The 19,344-nt window shown below is 34.9% G+C and overlaps 1 protein-coding gene across 1 annotated transcript in view; it reads right to left on the bottom strand.

The window, feature by feature from the left end:
* Positions 1-19,344, bottom strand: part of LOC128551724 (interferon-induced helicase C domain-containing protein 1-like) — a 73,862-nt gene that overhangs the window by 44,010 nt on the left and 10,508 nt on the right. Inside the window, exons 5-8 of the mRNA XM_053532639.1 lie at positions 18,929-19,255; positions 18,669-18,761; positions 11,713-11,805; positions 5,673-5,826 (exon numbers count right to left, since the gene is read on the bottom strand). Of these exons, the coding sequence (XP_053388614.1) occupies positions 5,673-5,826; positions 11,713-11,805; positions 18,669-18,761; positions 18,929-19,255 (667 nt within the window). The remainder of the gene's footprint in view (positions 1-5,672; positions 5,827-11,712; positions 11,806-18,668; positions 18,762-18,928; positions 19,256-19,344) is intronic.

The following is a 19,344-nucleotide window of genomic DNA, read 5'->3' as shown; positions in this document are numbered from 1 at the left end:
CCTTTATAAATTGAATGAGGTAAAACAATGTGGCAATGTTTTGATGCTTGTTTGCCTTTAATAAAAATGCCAACAACTGGATACACTGAATTATTTTTTAGATTTGTGTGATTGTTTCCTTATCGAATGCACTTTGTATTTTCTATTGTTCTAATAATAAGCTAATTAGTGAGCACCTCTCTTTCAGGTTGTTGCTGATAATGTATGCTGAACTTGATTTTTGACATTTCTGATTACTTTATAGCAGAAACATATATGCCAATGTGCCTTTCAATTTTCATTTTTTTTTACTTCATTGAGGGTTGTTCTAAACATAGCCTCGATGCATGTACCCTTAAATGTGTTTGTGTTTTTTTTTACTTAACATTACTGTTTAAAAATGTCCTAAATATTTAACTGGTGCTAGGTTTCTGATTTTTTGACAACTTGAAGCACAGAAAATGAGTTGGAACATAACTGACTTTAAAAAAGTATCAAAGAATTATCAAAAGCGACGCCTATCGGAGCATTACAGTGTTTACCTGCAAGAGTAATTAAGAGGGACACATGCAATAATTCCTGTAAACAGTCATCCTTTTTTAAATCAAGGATAACAATTTGAGAATTTAAACAACGTGTTTTACAGATAAAATTGCGTAATGCTTAATCAAATGATTTGTACGACCGAAACTCGGGGTTGGAACAGTTAAAAGGTACATTAGTTTGTCGGTAAAATTCTCAAAACTTGTAGCAAATATTAGTAGATATATGTGCTATGTTAAAGCAGACTAGATTACAAAGTTGCAATGATCGTCAATTAATCATGGGTGAAATAAGAAATATCTCTGAAGTGTGATAAAAATTGCCCAAACTTTCTGTATTTTAGTTAATGAAACTTCGATATTACTCTTTAATATAAGACCCATGATAGTTCTGACTTTACACAATTCCAGAAATTCAAAAAAATAGTTAAACAAGAACCTTTATGAATAAAATGACAATCCTGACAAAGGAATTGAGATAAATACACTAGATACAGTCATTTTAACTTGAGAGACCACGTCTATTAAGAGACCGATTGCATTAAGCACACTATAGAATTTAGAAATGTGAAAAGACGTTTTGCGATTTACATAATGTGTATTTATTTTACTTATTTTTCACACATAAAAGACTTTAAAAATGAAATATTCCTTTCAGAAGTTTAAGTTATAAACATGCAGAGACTTATAATAAATTCTCCTATTTATGTTTTGTTAAACATAGCTCACATAAGAACCATACTTGGCTTCAATACTGTTTTATTCATCACAAGGGTCAACATGCACGGGAGTCATGTGATGTATATGCCTTTTATTAGTATCCAACGTGTTTAAAGCGTAAACATATAGAAATAAAATGCTATTTTACTTTTCATGGAAAAGATCAGCCAGGTGTTTTATGAAATGAATATAGAACATTTATATATTTTAAGTTGCAAAACAAGAATTGAGGAAAGGTCAATCTGGGCTTCTTTTTGTACTAACCCTCATTGAAGTGAAAATTTATAATTTTAAAAAGGAGCACTATTTTATTTAGCAGTTATATTCCTTCTGAAAAGTATTCATAAATGTCAATAATAATAATCGACTAACAATCAGAACAAAAGAGAATAGAAAGTAAATCCGGAATAAATACATAGTGTAACAGTAAACATAGAAATGTAATCTTTATAAATTACAAAGTCTCATCCGGTGATTTTGATTGAAGGCAACAAAGCGTAAAATTTATAAGGAAGATTGCTATTTTCATTTAGAGAATTGTAAACACTTTTATCTTGCCTCCTACAAGTTTCTTGCATTTCTATTGGTCAATAGACGTCACGTGGAGACAGGATATATTCCATATCCTGCTAGTACATTTCAGATATGAATTTTGATTTTAAAAAAATGGCTGCCGCTTTGTTAATTTACAAAATATTAGATTATGGCATGTAAGTAAAGGGTAGTCGGCAAGATAAAATCGTTACACAGCTTGTTGGTGAAAGGATACGGGATATACGCTGTCTCGAAAATCCATATCAGGGTCGAGCTTCGCTCTCGCCTGATATGGATTTCCTCGACAGCGTAAATCCCGTATCCTGTCACCAACAAGCAGTGTAACTAATAATATATTTCTTTTTTGTGTATATGTTTCTATATTGGATACCAGGATAACAAATGATGTATTATGGACTTACCATGAAATATTATGCTTTTATTCAGTTTGGATGTATTTTCGATAGCCTGTTGTTATATATCAATTGATTTTGAAACCGAAATGTTTGTTATTTGACATATAGACTGATTTTTTATATTAGGATTATGTACTACAACTGAAATATATGATTGATGGGGTTTTCACAACAGGGTTCAGCTGTGAAAGCGGAAATATATTAACAAGGGAAATCAGCCCTTAAAAATGAAACAAGTAACTAAAGCATTTCTTTTTTTATAGTAATTTTGTTCAGGTGACCTTTGACACTGTCAGTGTCGTAACATATTGCAACGCGGTATTCGGCGGAAACGTATAGTTCCTGAAATTATTCTAAAAGTTTTGTTTTGGAAATTTTCATTATACATGTGTATTTATACAATAAGTACATGTAAGATGTGTGGAGTTTTGAGTTTTCAAATTTTGTGTACAAAAAGGAATATAAAATGATGAATTATGTTTACACAATTGTTTTTTTTTTCTTTATGATTAATTTTCTCCATTTTCTAAATTAACAATTGTGTTCGATTTTTCATGTGTACGGTCAGATTATTTTGATATTGCAATAACGTTAACAAGAGCTCTGCAAAGCTTGCAATATACGCCCGAAATTCTAGATCAGAAAAGAAGGAAGTAAAAGTTAAAGATTTTTTTTTTCGGGGGTGGGGGGGGGGGGGGGTTGTGGGGGGGGTATGTAATTACAGGTACCTGTATCTAATAGGATTTCTCTGTTCTGAGGCTTTCTCTCGCTCTGCCCCTCTGGTCAGATCGCTCTGTATCTGTACTAGTAGAGGATGAATTTGGCGCTCAGAGTGTCTGTCTTTGCGCTACGTAAAGCGCATTTGAACGTGTTTACTATTAACATAGCGCTATATAAATCTTGGTTGTAGGATTATGAGGATGATGATGATGATGATGATGATGATGATGACGATAATAATAATAATGTACTCTGACAGTGGATGGGGATTGGGGCTTTTGTGTGGCAATGATGATGGAATAATAAGGCACAACAAACTGAAAGTCATTTGTTTCTATTCTTTTTTCTTGTGTGTGTGTGTGTGTATGTGTATGTGTGCGTGTGTGTGTGTGTGTGTGTGGACTAATGCAATCCTTATATCACCACCGTCTTTTATTCCAAGTTTAAAGTCAATAACTTGAACAGTTTTGAAGTTGTCCTCCGAAAACAAAATACAAAGGACAGATTTGAACTCAGTTTGTGACATTGACCTTTGACCTACCGCTCAGCACATAATCTCAATACCACATACCAAGTTCAAAGTCAATACCTTAATTGGTCAATACGTTATGTTCTGGACACAAAATATGACAGACATATTTGACCTTACTGTAAATTTGACCTTTGACCTTCCGACCTGGTTCATAAGGCACAACTAATACTTAGGTACAAAAATATAGAAGCATATTTTTAGGGGTCGGGAGGGAGTGGGGGTTATGAGGATTGGTGTATTCCTCAAATCACCTCATCACTACCCACCTCTATGCCAAGATTGCTCCGAAAGATGAATTTTACAACTGATTTACCGCCCTGGTTCATGTGCTCTGCACATCATACCATCGCCATCTATTTATATGGGTGCCTCCGTGGCCGAGTGGTTAAGGTCGCTGACTTCAAATCACTTGCCCGTCATCGATGTGGTTCCGAGCTTCACTCGGGGCGTTGAATTCTTCATGTGAGGAAGCCATCCAGCTGGCTTGCGGAATGTCGGTGGTTCTACCCATGTGCCCGCTGGTGATGAAATAATGCACGGAGGGGAACCTGGGAACTTCCTCCGCCATCAAAGCTAAAAAGTCGCCATATGGCCTAAACTTTCGTCGGTGCGACGTTAGACTCTACAAAATGAAATAAATAAATAACTAATATGCCAAGTTTCAGGCAATACCTTAAATGGTCAATGTGTTATATTCAGGACACAAAATATGAGGATGGACGGACACAGGCACGCGCCATCACATAATACGTCCGTTTTTCCAACAGGGGCGTATAACAAGGAAACACATGCGCATTTTCAAGTTTAGTAAAATAAAAATAGTCGGATTGATTAGTATCATCTACCTAAAACAATGGAAAAACTCACGTGGGTCGGATAGAGAAAACGAAGGTAAGTTCAACTAATAAAATTCTTCTGTTTTATTGTCTGAGCTATGAACTATAATGAGAAATGCATACTTGAAGGTTCTGGTTCACCTTCGCAGTTCGAATAAATGAACAACTAATTAGGCATAATACCATGGAAGTATTGAAAGTATTACGTGACTTTGAACTTGGAAATAAAGCATTTAGATTTAGAAAACAATATGATTTACATTTTTGCGAGCTCACAGTGACTTGTAAAATCCATCGGATCCTAAATGTAAATGATCGATCATATTTTTCAAGGGTTGCCCACAGCAAAAGAGTAAAAAAAACTCGTTGACATACTTGCTTTCACCTGATAAGCGGAGTGGCATCAGAATTCAATAGAGCTGCATTTAAGAAAAGCGCATGACTCTCACAACTGCCTTATCATCAAAATAGTAAGTCAGTCTTTATATACTGTTTACTCACTATATACCTTTGAAGAGTAAAAAGGCTGATTTTGGGTATTTCAAGGGCCATAATTCTAAAGTGCCTGGGGCAATTTGGCTAGTTAATGAACGTGGCCGTGGAGTTATGGTAAAAACAGTTGGTTTAAGTTTGGTAAAGGTCGGATGAGAACTGTTCGACTTAGCGTGCGGACAAGAGTAAAAAAGGCCGATTTTCGGTAATTCAAGGGCCATAAATGCCATAGGCGATTTGGCTAGTAATCGAACTTGGCCGAGGACTTATTGGCAAACACATTTTGTTTAAGGTTGGTGAAGATCGTATTAGAAATGTTCGCCTTAGAGAGCTGAAAAGAGTAAAAAGGCCGACTTTCGGTAATTCAAGGGCCATACTTCTGAAGTGCCTTGGTTGATTTGGCTAGTTATCGAACTTGGCTGAGGACTTATGGTCAAACACATCTTCTTCAAGTTTAGTGAAGATCGGATAAGAAATGTTTCACCTTAAGCGCGGACAAGATTTGTGACACACGCACACACACGCGCAGACAGGAGTAAGTCAATATGTCTCCCAAACCAATGTGTGGTGGGAGACATAATTAACTTTTCTTTTAATTGTTGGTGCCTTCTGAACAGTTTTGTATGCGACGCAACCTGTATTTGTTGCATATTAATTGTGAAGCAAAAAGCTCCCTCTAAGCGTCTTTTCTGTTTACCCGTTTTGAAAATTGGGCTAGAAATACATGTAATTTGTAATGATTCACAAGAAAAATATATTTTATCATTCTTTACATATTTACCAATCTGAGCAATAATCTATATACAAATGTACAATGAACTAATTTCAGTCTAACTATCATTGCTACAAAATGTACCGCAGTAATGAAACTATTAATGATAGGTTCAATATTTTGCCAAACCTTTCACCACTAAGTTCGCAGTCAAGAGAATTTCCCTCTGCATCTTTTAAAAGTGACTCAAAGCTCAGATTCATGTCGAATTCTCCTCTCACGCTACATTCCTCGGGTTTGTTTGGACTAAGGTAATTGACACTTGCAGTCGGATCTTGTTTATCTGCAATGTATGGAGTCATACTCATACAAACTGGCATGAATTTTCTTTAGCTTCAAAGGACAATCGTATGCATAATAATGAAGACGAATTTATACTGTTACCATTTAGCAGCTTTGAGCATTTTTAAACATGAAGTCCTGACAAACAGACATTCAATAATATTATGTTAGACTTTGTGCCACCACAGATCTTACATACTTTATTATATATTTATCATTTGTTTACAAGGTTGCTATTTGCATGAGATGACCATAGAACCCCGAGACGCTCACTAGCCTTCAGCTTGCATAAAAACGATAAATAGGTTCAAGACCGGCAAACTGAGCAGCGTGACATTGTTCTTACAAATATAACCAACAGGCTTGAGTAATGGACACGAGACGAAAAAGTTATTACATACTGATAAAATTACGGAGAAACATAAAAAGTAATTTATCAATGGTTCTTTGTGATTTATTGCATAAAAGAAAGCAATAACTCAATAAATTCTTTCGACTGTCAAACGGGTAATATATACGTAACCGGGCTCCCTACAGATCAATCGTATAAAGTTTCATTTTATTTCCACTACCAGGCAGTATAAAAGAAGTAGTACAGACAAATGTTTGATGAAATATAAGGGGCTAAAAAATTCTGCAAGAAAAGCCAAACGGGACGTGCCTATGATTTGCACAACGATATCTCACTTTATCCTAACACTTAAGCATTTATCAGGCCGATAACTGCCTGTCGTGTATTTGGGGTTTATTTAGAGGTTTATACCGTCAACTGAAGGACTACTTTTTCAAGTATATGTACTATAGGCAGTGTAAACTGGGCCAAGATTTCGAAGCTCAAACATTTCATCATTTTATGAGGACAGTCACGGTAGAAAAAATTAATTGACTCTATCCTTCTAAACCTCAATACGGAATGGTACGGTGGCGGTTTTTAAAGTCTGGGTGAATCGACCTTGACTTTTTGTTTTGTGGCGTTTACTCATTTTAAGTTAGAAATTTACACAAATAACCAGATTTATGCAGTCGTTTATTGTTATTATTGGATCTAAACGAATCATGGTGGAAGAAATTTCATTTACCTCACATTGTCTAGCACGGAAATTAAGGAAATTTATGGTATAGACTGCGGGCATTTGAATTCATCTCAAGCGTGTTTTTAGGCTGTATTTTATCCGAGTCAAAACCACTCTGCTTGTTTTGTACACGAATGCCCTGATAACACCGATGATTTATAATACTCAAAACTTCAGAAGGCAAAGCATGAGGTAAGAAATAATGTTTTATTGTAAGGAATCATGTGTAACAGGATAAAGGGCGTAGGAATTTACAATTGAGTAAACTAAAAATCAGGATTATTTTTGTATAGAAAAACATTTTTAATGAAATTATACACAGATTTTATTGGCTGCAGGATAAAAAGAATATTATTAATTAACGTAAAACTTACACGGCCTAATATCAATTATCTATTTTCATCGCTTGAATGACTGAATGCGGTAATTGCATATAACCAGGTAGCAATACAATTTTTTCGCTTTCACGAAAGTTGTTTATGGAAATGACGGTATTTTCATTATCTTATTAGGAGATGGTACATTATTAGATTCAGTGGCATTATTTTATTTAAAGAAAATGTCAGTAACTGTACATTATTTTAAAACTCTTATAGACCTATTTTGTGGTCTAAAATATATTGATTAAGAGATTTATGTAATATCACAAGAATGTTCTCACAGAACGTGTAGTGTGTGCGTGTAGTGTGAGTCCTTTTTATATCTAAATGAGTTAGTCTTACATTTTTTCTGTCAACCCGCTATAGTTTTTTTGTACGCAATTTTATATTTAGTGATCTGTTAAAATGTGATAAGAGAAATGTATAATACTTCATCTGCTATCTAACCTTTAAGATATCCTTCTATCATGTTTCAAAACATTAGTACAAACTTTAGTTTTTGTTTTGTTTTTTTATACACATTGACCCTTTTATTTTGTTTTGTCGCCACTGTCTCCTGTCCATTGTGTTGTTTTCCTTGTCGACACCGTGCTTGCTCGCCATATATATGCCTGCTATTCATCTATTTCTCGATCATGGGTAATGATCTAGTATCATGGCGGACATCAGTGGGGTCATTTTACAACGGCCAAAATTTGATCCGTGGCCGTGAGAGATATACTGTAAATTTGACATCTTTCCTGGCGGAAATTGTATCATTTCTTTATTCTTTTGTATGTAAACTATAGTTTCAACTTACAAACTCGTTAAGAAGAGCAACTTTGAATATGACATTTATAACTGGAAGGATACTGTCTGTCAGCCTTTTTCACGGTTCACAAAACAAGCATAATCAGTACTAAATGAATAATCAGCTGTAAGAGTCGATCGATTACCTAAATACCGGTTTTAACTCTTTATTATACATAACGTATTTATTACTTCTGGCAGGTGACGTCGGACTAAACCCAGGTCCTATGATTAGTCACGAAAACTGTTTATCGATACTTCCCCAAACTATTCGTAGTATAAGAAATAAATTTGACTATATAGAAAATCAATATTTAGATATGGATATTTCGTGTTTTACAGAAACCAAGTTGGATGCAAATATTCAAAATAGTACATGTACATTACAACTACCGGGTTTTGATTACATGTTCAGAAAGGATATAACATGTCATTCTGGGGGTTTTCTAGTTTATATTTCCGCCTATTTAAGACCTACACGACTAATTAATCTAGAAAATATACTTCCCGAATCACTTTGGGTAGAAATTAAAGATAAAAAACATTCATATCTTTTATGTATAATTTATAGACCACCTCATTACACGGTTGAATTTTGGGACAAACCGAATAGACGTTTAGAAATAGCTTTAGAATCAAAACAGAACTTAATAATGGTAGGCGATATAAATGAATATCAGCTTAACATATCAAACCACAAGTTTCGTGACATAATGCTGTTAAACAATTTGACCAATTCTATAAATTCACCCACTCAAATTACATCTAACTCCAGAACATTACTTGATCCTATTGCTGTTACAAATAATATTCATGTTTTAGATTCAGGGGTATTTGAAATGCCAAAAGAAGTTAATGACCATTTTGGAAAATACATATTCCTTAAAATAGATTTTGACTCTAACAAACCGTTTAAAAGAAGAGTTTCGAACTATAAGAACGCTGATTTTTATTAGATTAAATGACTTAATTCAAAACACAGATTGGTCCGATATAAATAACGGAAGTATAGATAATGCTTGTGATTTCTTTACTGCTAAATTTCTAGAATTCGCAAAACAATGTATCCCTACACATATGGCGTTGATTCGACCAAAAGACAAACCCTAGTTCAACTCTGAAATTCAAAGAACTTTGCGACAAAGAGATAGGCAGTTTCATAAAGCACTGAATTCTAACAGAACTTCAGACTGGCATTTATATAAACAACTAAGAAATCGCGTAAATAACATGAAAAAAAAAAACACGCAAAAGAAGTTTTCTATAATAATCCGGAATTTTCATTAAATGACTTGAATACTTCGAATCCGCGTAAATACTGGCATACAGTTAAAATGCTTGCTAAGGATAACTCTTCGGATAATGAGATAATAACTCTGAAAATCCAAAATAATAGCTATTCATTGTCAGATGTTGATAAAGCAAATACTCCTAACGATTTTTTCGTGTCTATTTCAAATGTTGATGATACAAATATTGAACCTCCTATCTTTTCACTAAGAACACCGACAAGTCTTGAAAATTTTATAATACAGGAACAAGAAATTACAGACATTTTAATAAATAAAGTTGTTAACAAGGCTTCCGGTCCTGACGAAATTAGTCATAAAATGTTAAAAGAAACTTCTAAAACATTATGCAAATCTCTTTGTCAACTTTATAATCGTTCAATGTCCGACAAAATATATCCGTCTAGTTGGAAATTAGCGCACGTTATGCCTCTTTTTAAAAAGGGCAACAGAGACAAACCGTCGAATTACAGACCAATTTCTCTTATTAGTTGTGTTGGAAAAGTTATGGAACGTATTATATTTAAACGTATGTTTAACTATCTACATGACAATTCACTAATATTCCAAAATCAATCAGGCTTCTTACCAGGACATTCGACTATTTATCAACTGACTGAAATCTATCATCAAATATGCAAAGCTTTAGACAATAAAAAATCCACCTGTATTGCTTTTTGTGATATATCCAAAGCGTTTGATAGAGTTTGGCATAAAGGACTAAGTTTCAAAATACGACAATATGGAATTACTGGAAATTTGTTAGACTGGTTAGAAAATTATATGATGAATAGAGCTCAAAAAGTTTTCGTCGGAACGTCTTTTTCAGAGTCACAATGTCTACATGGTGGGGTTCCTCAAGGCTCAGTCCTTGGACCTCTTTTATTTTTATCTATGTAAATGATATAGCTGATTTACTTTTAAATATTACTAGACTTTTTGCAGATGATAGGTTTCTAGCCGTATCAACAAGTAACATAGATACGATGGAAGAAACTCTTAATCATGACCTCCACAAAATAAAGTTATGGTCCAGTCAGTGGTTAGTAATTTTTAACCATTCTAAAACAGAAGTTATGTTGTTTTCCTATTGTAATAGAAACCGCCTAAACTTATATTTTGATTATGTACATCTAACATTTGCTGAACATCATAAACATCTCGGTGTACCTTTTAGTCAGGACGGGTCATGGCATGAACATATCGCCACTATAGTCTCATCTGCCTCGAAAATTTTAGGGTCAATAAAAATGTTGAAATTTCAAATTCAACGAAAAACTCTCAATCAAATATATATATATATATCTTATTTACGTCCTCGTCTGGAATATTCCTCTTCGTTATGGGATAATTGTGCTAATTATGAGAAAGAAATATTAGAAAAAATACAATACGAAGCTGCAAGAGTTGTATCGGGTTTAACAAGATCAGTATCTATTCAAAAACTATTAAAAGAAATCGGATGTGTATCTCTTGCGGACAGAAGAAAGATTCAGAAATTAATATTAGTATACAAAGAAAAACATTATTTATTGCCATTGTACTTATCACAGTTATTTCCCCCTTTAGTCGAAAATGCATATGAAAATCAATACTTGTTGAGAAATAATGTTAATTATGTATCAATGGCGAGAAGAACAGAAATATATTCTAAGTCCGTCATCCTTTCAGCAATACAACTTTGGAATGAATTACCTTTAGATATTAGAGAATCAGACTCATTAGCAAGTTTCAAAAGAAAACTCAAGAATTTATACAAACCTACAATTGTTCCATCATATTTTACAAGTGGCGATCGCTCACCATCTGTACATAAAACACGCATTAGAAACAATTGTAGCAACGTTAATTCAGATTTGTGTAACAATCACCTTATCGCAAATTCTGCATGTGACTGCGGTGCTTTAGTAGAAGATGCCGAACACTTTCTATTTAAATGTCCAAAATACAACAATCAAAGGAGAAATCTTTTTATAAATACACGTCAGTTCCACCCTCTTAGCACGAATAAATTACTATTTGCTATTGATGCTCAAAATAGGCTCTTATTTCACCATGTACATCATTTCATAAAGGAAATTAAGAGATTTTGATAACTATTGTTCTATTTAACTGTTTAGTTTTCTGTATTAAAGATTTTAATAGCGGTTCATTCCAAAATGCTACTGAACACGTTTGGTGTAATTTTGACCAGTAGGTTCAGAGGAGAAAATGTTTAAGTAAAAATGTTGACGCAGGACGCAGGACGCAGGAAGTAGGACGCTGGACGATGTACGCCGAATTATCCACCTATTATAATAAATCACATTCACGTTGAACGAGCTAAAAAGGGTGCCAAATAAAGTAAAATACATACCTGTGAGTATTGCAAAGTCGAAACTTGTATCGTAAACCCACTTCGCAGTAGTTTCCTCACGTTCACCAATCTTCTTTCGCTGTGTAATCTTGTCTGAAATGTACAGAAAAAAAGGATAATATAGTTTATTAAATTTGCAAAGTTGAAGTTAAATCTAAAAGTTAATAAACCTGGTCATTGATTAGACTTACCCTATTTTTTTTACCTTTATAAATAACTCTCCGCAGGTAACTTAAAAAGACTAGTATTCGATGTCAATACGAGAAGAACGAAAAATTTAAGGTTACCATCATACTTCAAAATATCATGCGGAATATACATTTTCTCACAAAACAAAACTTGAAACCGCTGCATTGATATGCTATGAAATATAAAAACAATTAGAAATCAATATTTCTGGAATATGTTAAAGAAGAGAAATCGCCACATTACACACTGGCACTGGCATTCAAATGCAAAATACAATGTATTTAAAACAGCTGAAAATTGTGCGGTTGACCAAAAGATCACCAATGAACCCTTTGATTCAAGTTTAGACAGGTGAAAAGTGATATTGAACGTCCAGATTATAATTCATTATCTCAGTCTATGATAGCAAGCTAACAACTTGCAAACTGTGAAACATTATACAATGTGCTTGGATTAGTTTAGTAGAGACTACTGAAAAATGTGTTATTTTAAGTGTAAACAAAAACGTTTGACAAAGTTAGCTCGCCTTACCTGGGGTGAGTTAGTTGAAACACTATGATGGTATAATGTTTTCTTCAAATGCACATTATCTGTCTCGACTGTACAGTACTTTTGATAAATATCATTTGGACGCATAGAATGCAAAGCAATAGCAGACTCAGTTCGACCGAGTCTGTTCGTGACATGTAATATTCTTCTGACCACAAATTTTATTAATCAGTTGGTTCAGTCTTCAACGTCTTTGATTCAAAAGTTATTTAGTTTATAAATAAAAGGTTGGGCAAAACTGATCTGCTCAAAGCTATCAGCTGCAAACTGTTATATTAAAAAGTTAGTCATTCAAACACTGACATTTTATAATCCGTCAGCATAACCAGTGTATAATATCTTAATATTCTACTTGAAAGTTCAGTATCATTTTTAAAAAGAATAAAATAATTGCTCTACTTGATGCAGCTCGTCTGGGCGTACCAGGTGCTTTAAGCACTGGTATTGGCAATAGGGGTAAAATGACCTCAAGGTGAGGGGCGCGGTCATGACTGTTTGTTACAATAAGGCTGTAATTATTATCATTGTCATTGTTAATATTGTTATAATAACTATCATTACTATTATGTACAACGCCATTGAATATATGTTTATAAAATAGGCATTTAATCAAATTATTCAGTTTCAGTTTCAATTTTATGATTGCATATGTCATGTTTAGTGATTTTCCTACATATCTGCGATATGTTACATGTTTAATTGTAAGGCGCCCTTGAACGTATATTTCATATGAAAAGGGCGCTCAACAAATCTGGTATGATGATAATACATGCCTATCTGCTTTAAAAAAATTAACATATTGCCGACTGAAAATTTTTCAAACAACTCTTTCATAGAATGAACGTCATAGTATGCACTACGCTGTAGAGCGAAATCTACACAGTCGATTTAAACATGTTTAATTATAAGCGGTGTTTGACATGGTACACATTGAAGTTGATCTTTTTTGTTCAGAAAATAAGAATGAATCAACCGGGTATGACTTGTTCGACAACGAAAAAGAACAACTTCCTCCCTGCGCCCAGATCTGTTCCCTTGGTGCTAATCACCTAAAGAAGGTTTTATATTTTGAAGTTTATCATGACGATTGCCATTTAGATGAAATGTATTTGTTTGTATTTATTTTAAAATCAGTGTATGGTAATTTCAAAGTAGACTTTGCTAATGAAAGGAATTTCTTGGCTGCAGTATCCACATTTCCGTTAAAATCAACATTACCTGGAATCCAACAAAATATGACTTTCCATGTTTCGTTTACAAATTGACTGTAAAACAGATAGTGAGTCGGAAGAGATAATAATATTTTCTTCTCTGTGAAAGTCAAGTAATTATGTAAGTGAAAAAGGTTTATTATAATCTTCATCATTATTTGAATTAACATTTAAGGCTTATTTTCTTTAGTTGATTTAATATTTTGAAAACGCTGGTCATAATTGTTTGATGAAGAGGTTTTCTTTGAAAAATTGTCACCGAGAGTGTTTGTAATATCTTCTTTTTTGGATGCAATGGACTGATCTGATTTGGTTTTAAATGAATAAAGTTTAAGAGTTTTCCTTTACTACTAATTTTGCCAACCATATCCCAGGCATTTTAACTGATGATCTGGAATTTAGTTTAGAAACGTATGATTGCCAAGAATTTTTTCTTTGCTTGTTCAATTCTTTTCCCGCTTTTGCTCTCAAAATTTTAACTAATTTGTAATGGCGAGTACTTATTTCCTTCGCACGCATTCAAATTTACGCTCTATCAGGGAAGTTTCTTTCGAGCTGTACACGAATGGACATGTCCGAGTAAGTATATATATATATATATATATATATATATATATATATGTATATTGGTACTGTAGCGTATGTAGGTCAAGTTCCGAGACAAAAAAAAGGGTAGAAATCTAGTTGTGATTTTTTTTCTGCAGGACTTCTTCCTTGTTTTGTCACTTCACTGCTCTCTGGTTAAATTTACTGAATGATAAAATATAGAGTAAAGTAGGTTTGGGCACAACAAAAAGAACTGTAAAGGCAAGTACATCTGCCCAAAGTGTGGCCAAAATGACTATTCTCATAAGCATGACACTGACACCTGCAGTCCTCCATTGCGATGTGTGAATTGCAGCAAGCCACACTCGGCCAAGTTTCGTGACTGCAAGACATAGAATGTCGAAAAAGAGGTTCTTCATGTCAAAATCACACAGGGCATTGGATTTCCGGAAGCTAGACTAATTGCCAACGCTAAATTCATATCTCCATCACTCACATCAACCTATTCTTCAATTGCAAAATCGAACACAAACAAACCAATAAAGTGTATTGATGCATCTACGCAAACTGCCTGTCCCAGACGTACTAAAAGAAAAGCAGAATGTTGCAGCAAAACCTACGCAAACACCTGCAGTTCAAAATGGAACTGGTAAACCTATGTTGCCGCCAGTTATTCAAAATGTACCAACATATACTAATACGCCGTCGTCAAAGCAAAAAGGTTATATCAAATGCTAGTCCATGCGGGGTGAGTCAAACACCCAAACAAAAACTTGACTTGAAAACTGATGGGTTTGCAAAGGGATCTAATGATCCAATACAAAGCCATAACGGGTTCCCTCTTGATTTGAACAGGTTAACGGGGGAGGATGTCGAGGATCCGCCGTTGTCTCATCCGTCCAGTTTAACTAGCACAAAGGAGGGGAAGATCAAGAGGGTCCGACCTCCCGAGTCAGTGCAGCACTAACATATTTTTAAATTTCCAGTCGTCCATTTGTAGCTCACCTGAGCACAAAGTGCCAAGGGTGACCTATTGTGAAACGCTCAACGTCCGGCGTCCGTCCGTCCGTCGTCCGTCCGTCAACTCTTTCCTTGAAACAACATCTCCTCCTAAAGGGATGTTCCTTTGATGGTCTTCTTTAAAAAAAACGTAATAATAGTAGAAATATTGAATTTTCTGAAAGTCTGTGGGTGTTTTCCAATATAATAAGCATCTTTTAATTCAATAAAAGGACGCGCGTCTGCTGCTGAAGCACTCGCCATTACAAAACAGTTATGAACAATTAAGAACCAGTATTTCATTGGTCAAGCCTATCAGCTGATAAGCATCCACGTGGGATGACTTTACGAAAATTTCCGATAGATTCTAAAGTTCCTATGAAATGGGCTATTGCAGCACTGAAGAGGATTTGGTATGTAAGTACTGACTTTTGTATGAAGATAGTCAACATTAACGATACAAGGTAGAAATGCAATGCAAAAAGTAACAATGACAGAATGATAGTATTTGTGTTGACTTCTGTGCCTTGTCGTTTAACTTTGATGCGTCTTGCAGCAGTGACATGTTGTGCGGTACGTTCTTGCACAATTTCCGTCTACGATACTTTGGCAAGATCAGGACAACGAATGGACCCTCGTGTGGAATTCAGAGTACGGTGTGCAAAACACTTACATGGCAAGGGTTCAAACTAATTGACCCTAAGCCACCGCCTTCTATGAAATTGAAATGCATTTTGCAATGAAGTATTCAATAATTTTGTGTGAACATACCATCAAGTTGAACGCAGTAAAATAGGAAAATAGAAGGAAAGTTCATTTGATTTTGTGTTATGTTAATTTGCCAAAAAGAATGCAGATAATTGTGCAAAGTAGAAATGAAAATGAAAATATAAAGATGCAATTTACATAAAGAAGAAGAAGATGTCAGCGTAATTAAAGTGAGGGTTTGGCATAACTAGCCGAATGATCATATCGGGCCAATACGACCGCTAAAAATGTCTAGACCGAACAAGAGGTCAAAGATGTGTATTGGCACCCACACCCCGAAAAGTTGATGCACACATGCCAATAAGCATGCATCACCTCACCGGGGTGCTTTGGGGCACCTTAACATCTAGAAACATCCTCTCTGGCTAACTGGCCGCCACCCACTGCAAACGGGCGGCTCCATTTTCGGGGGAGTCGTGCCCCTCTGCATGGAGATACAGCAGGCATGGCAAGGCGCAGGGCACCACCAGAACAAGGGATTGTGTGTTTCAGTATGCATATTACACAGGTCACAAGGACCTGAGCTTTTGCAGGAAGTCTTTTGTAGGCAGGATGCGTATCGTGAAAGCCGGTAATATGGCGCAGCCGGTAATATGGCGCAAATGACGTCGCCGTTAAAAATACGTGTAAAATACGCGGGACGTTGTCGTTTTCAACGCACCTGCTGAACAAAAACACGTTCAGCTATGTACACAAGTCTAACTGCGCAGGCGAGGTCATGGAAAAAATCAACTAACCTTGCACAACGTGTATAACACATTTGGAAGATATATTAACCATAAAACAATATTCCTTGGTAAGTATTTGTTGCACTATCGGTCATTTAAACTGCAGAAATCCAGAACCTTTCTCCGATATCGGCCATTTTTATGCATGTACACAACAAATGACGAAATGTTTTTACGTCATACATGTCAAACTTCTATCGATACTCGCATCGGTTGTTTTTGAACCGCGTATAAAAGCAATAGGCCTAGACATGTAGTTGGGAAGTAATTATAATTTTAACTGTTTTCTATTCCAAAGTTAGATGTAATTTTTACATATACACAATATTCGATATGTATAAATGTTAATTCAGTTGACTCATCACTGCATAACGCCGATTAACGGGGTCCCACTATTGCATGTGTAAACTTAAAATACCGGTACACGCGTCAATAGCAGAATCAGCTGATTACTTCACACAGTGATGTCATATGCGCCATATTACCGGCAAAGTAAACATAGATGCAGATCGGAGGGTGGTGTGTTCCCAGACGTTTTTACAAGTAAGTTTGAACGTATCTTTCTTTGCAAACGTGCAGACATATGAAGTAAAGGATGTTCTTTGTTGTAAGAGATGTATTCTAATTATTGTTTGCGTATTTTATGTAATAGAGTAAAGTTAATTCTTAGGTGCGCCATATTACCGTCAACAGGGCTACTTGTTTTGGAACGCTCTGTATTGGTTCAATCAGGGCTGTTATATTTTGATCTTCTCAGATCATTCAGCACGACTTCTATGTCGTGTTATTGGTACTGTTTAGTTTCTCATCTTGAACATTTCGGCCTGGGCGGTTCCAATACTTCCGCTTTTATAGCTTTGAGTATTGTATAATCACCTCTTGGATATGGTGCCTGCTTTTTAATTTTGTCTTTTGGCAGTTCCTGTGATATGCAGGCTCCATAACCTCAGATCCCCTTTCTAAATTCCAGTTTGTTTAATTCTGCTCATTGTTTTCTCGTTTAGAGCAAACACATTATTTTAACTGGGGACCATACGCCGCTTTTCATGGAATTACATGCAAGTGTATCATTAAAGGTTCCATGTGCACCGCCGTATGAACACGCCTGTGGGCGTCTTAAATTATTTTTTTACTTGTAACATGTGTAAATGTTGAGTTCTGCTCAACCCGGGGCTAGAGAAAATGTGGACGGTAGCATGCATTTCCACTAACGTCCGTGAACAGGCTCAATCAAACCGAGCCTGCAACATTTTCGTTCTTATCGTGTGGAGCTTTTTCTATTTTAGAGGCCATTCTAAGTTTTCATATAAATTATTCCATCTATTTTCAGATTTGATTTTTTTTTCGTATTAAATGTGCACAAAAATTTATTTGGTTTACGTATTTTAATGGCCAGCTGAATGTTGGAACCGTTGGTGTTTCTTTTTTTTCTGTCTTCCATTGCCTAGGGATGCTTTAAATGAAAGAGAGAGAAATATTTTAGATAATCCGTTTTAGGGATAACATACACTATTTTAAAGTATCGGCGGTATGAAATGCTTTATTATCTATATCATATATGTCTTTTATGTATGTAATGCATTTAGAATTTCTTGTTTTGTAGTAGATTGTTTCATTATTTATTCTTATATATGAATTTTCCCAGGTAATGTAATTGTTTACTTCTGTTACGTTTGTTTCAGTTTATTTCAGCCAAAATTGTGTCTATATCTTTTTAAATTCTGTTGTGTATCTTTTGTATCATATAATCTTTCAAATAAAAGGATTTCACCATACGCCTTTATTTCGTTTTAACATTGCAGCATCAGTTCGCTATATAAATCTGATCGTTATACAAATACTGCTATAAGGATATAGTTCGCTTTATGTTTATAAGAACATATTTTAGAGGTCGATATAACCGGATTTTACACAACAATAGCAACAAATAACGATCATCAAAACTCTGAGTTAAAAGATTAAATACCTGAGAAAGAATCGGATTCTAATTCCTCTTCATGTAAGTCTATTGCTTCTGAGCCGTGTTGTATAGTCATACATCGTGTACTGTCTCTGGAAACTTGAAATAAAAAACGCACTAGTACAATAATTTGAAAATTACATTACACATATCCTCTTCCTCCGGTTTATTCTTCAGTGATTAGGAACACAAATAATAAGTTGTTGAAATTTACAGAAGACATATGACTGTGATACACCAGCCCCATATATATTGCATATGATTACCTGCTTCCTCAATAGCTGCCATGACATCATCAATATCTAAAGATGCCTTCAATGTGATAGTTTTCCCAAAATGTTTAGACAGTGCGTCTGCTACACTTTTAAGGTGGCCCGAGAAATCGTCTTTTTTGAAGGAATTCAAAAAATGAAGAAGACCGCTCTTTGATGTGCATTCCAGATCAAGCTTTAGCGGTTGTTTGCTCTCTGCCTTCTGACTGTCCTCTTCTTCTGATCCTCGCATAAGTTTTGCATGATCGCCTTTGTCGTCAGTTTCATTTTCCGATGAAATTTCTAACTGTCTGTGTGCAATTTCCTCAGAACGGTACATTTCTACAATACAATCTAAAATATTCTAGAAACAAGTATTTGAATAACTAAAAAACGTTTTCTCATTAATTTAACACTGCAGTAACTGAAAT

Source organism: Mercenaria mercenaria, unplaced genomic scaffold, assembly GCF_021730395.1.
Source record: "Mercenaria mercenaria strain notata unplaced genomic scaffold, MADL_Memer_1 contig_159, whole genome shotgun sequence".
In the NCBI taxonomy this organism is placed as follows: Eukaryota; Metazoa; Mollusca; class Bivalvia; order Venerida; family Veneridae; genus Mercenaria; species Mercenaria mercenaria.
The sequence above is the reverse complement of the archived record's forward strand: the minus strand, read 5'-3'. Positions and strand labels throughout refer to the sequence as shown.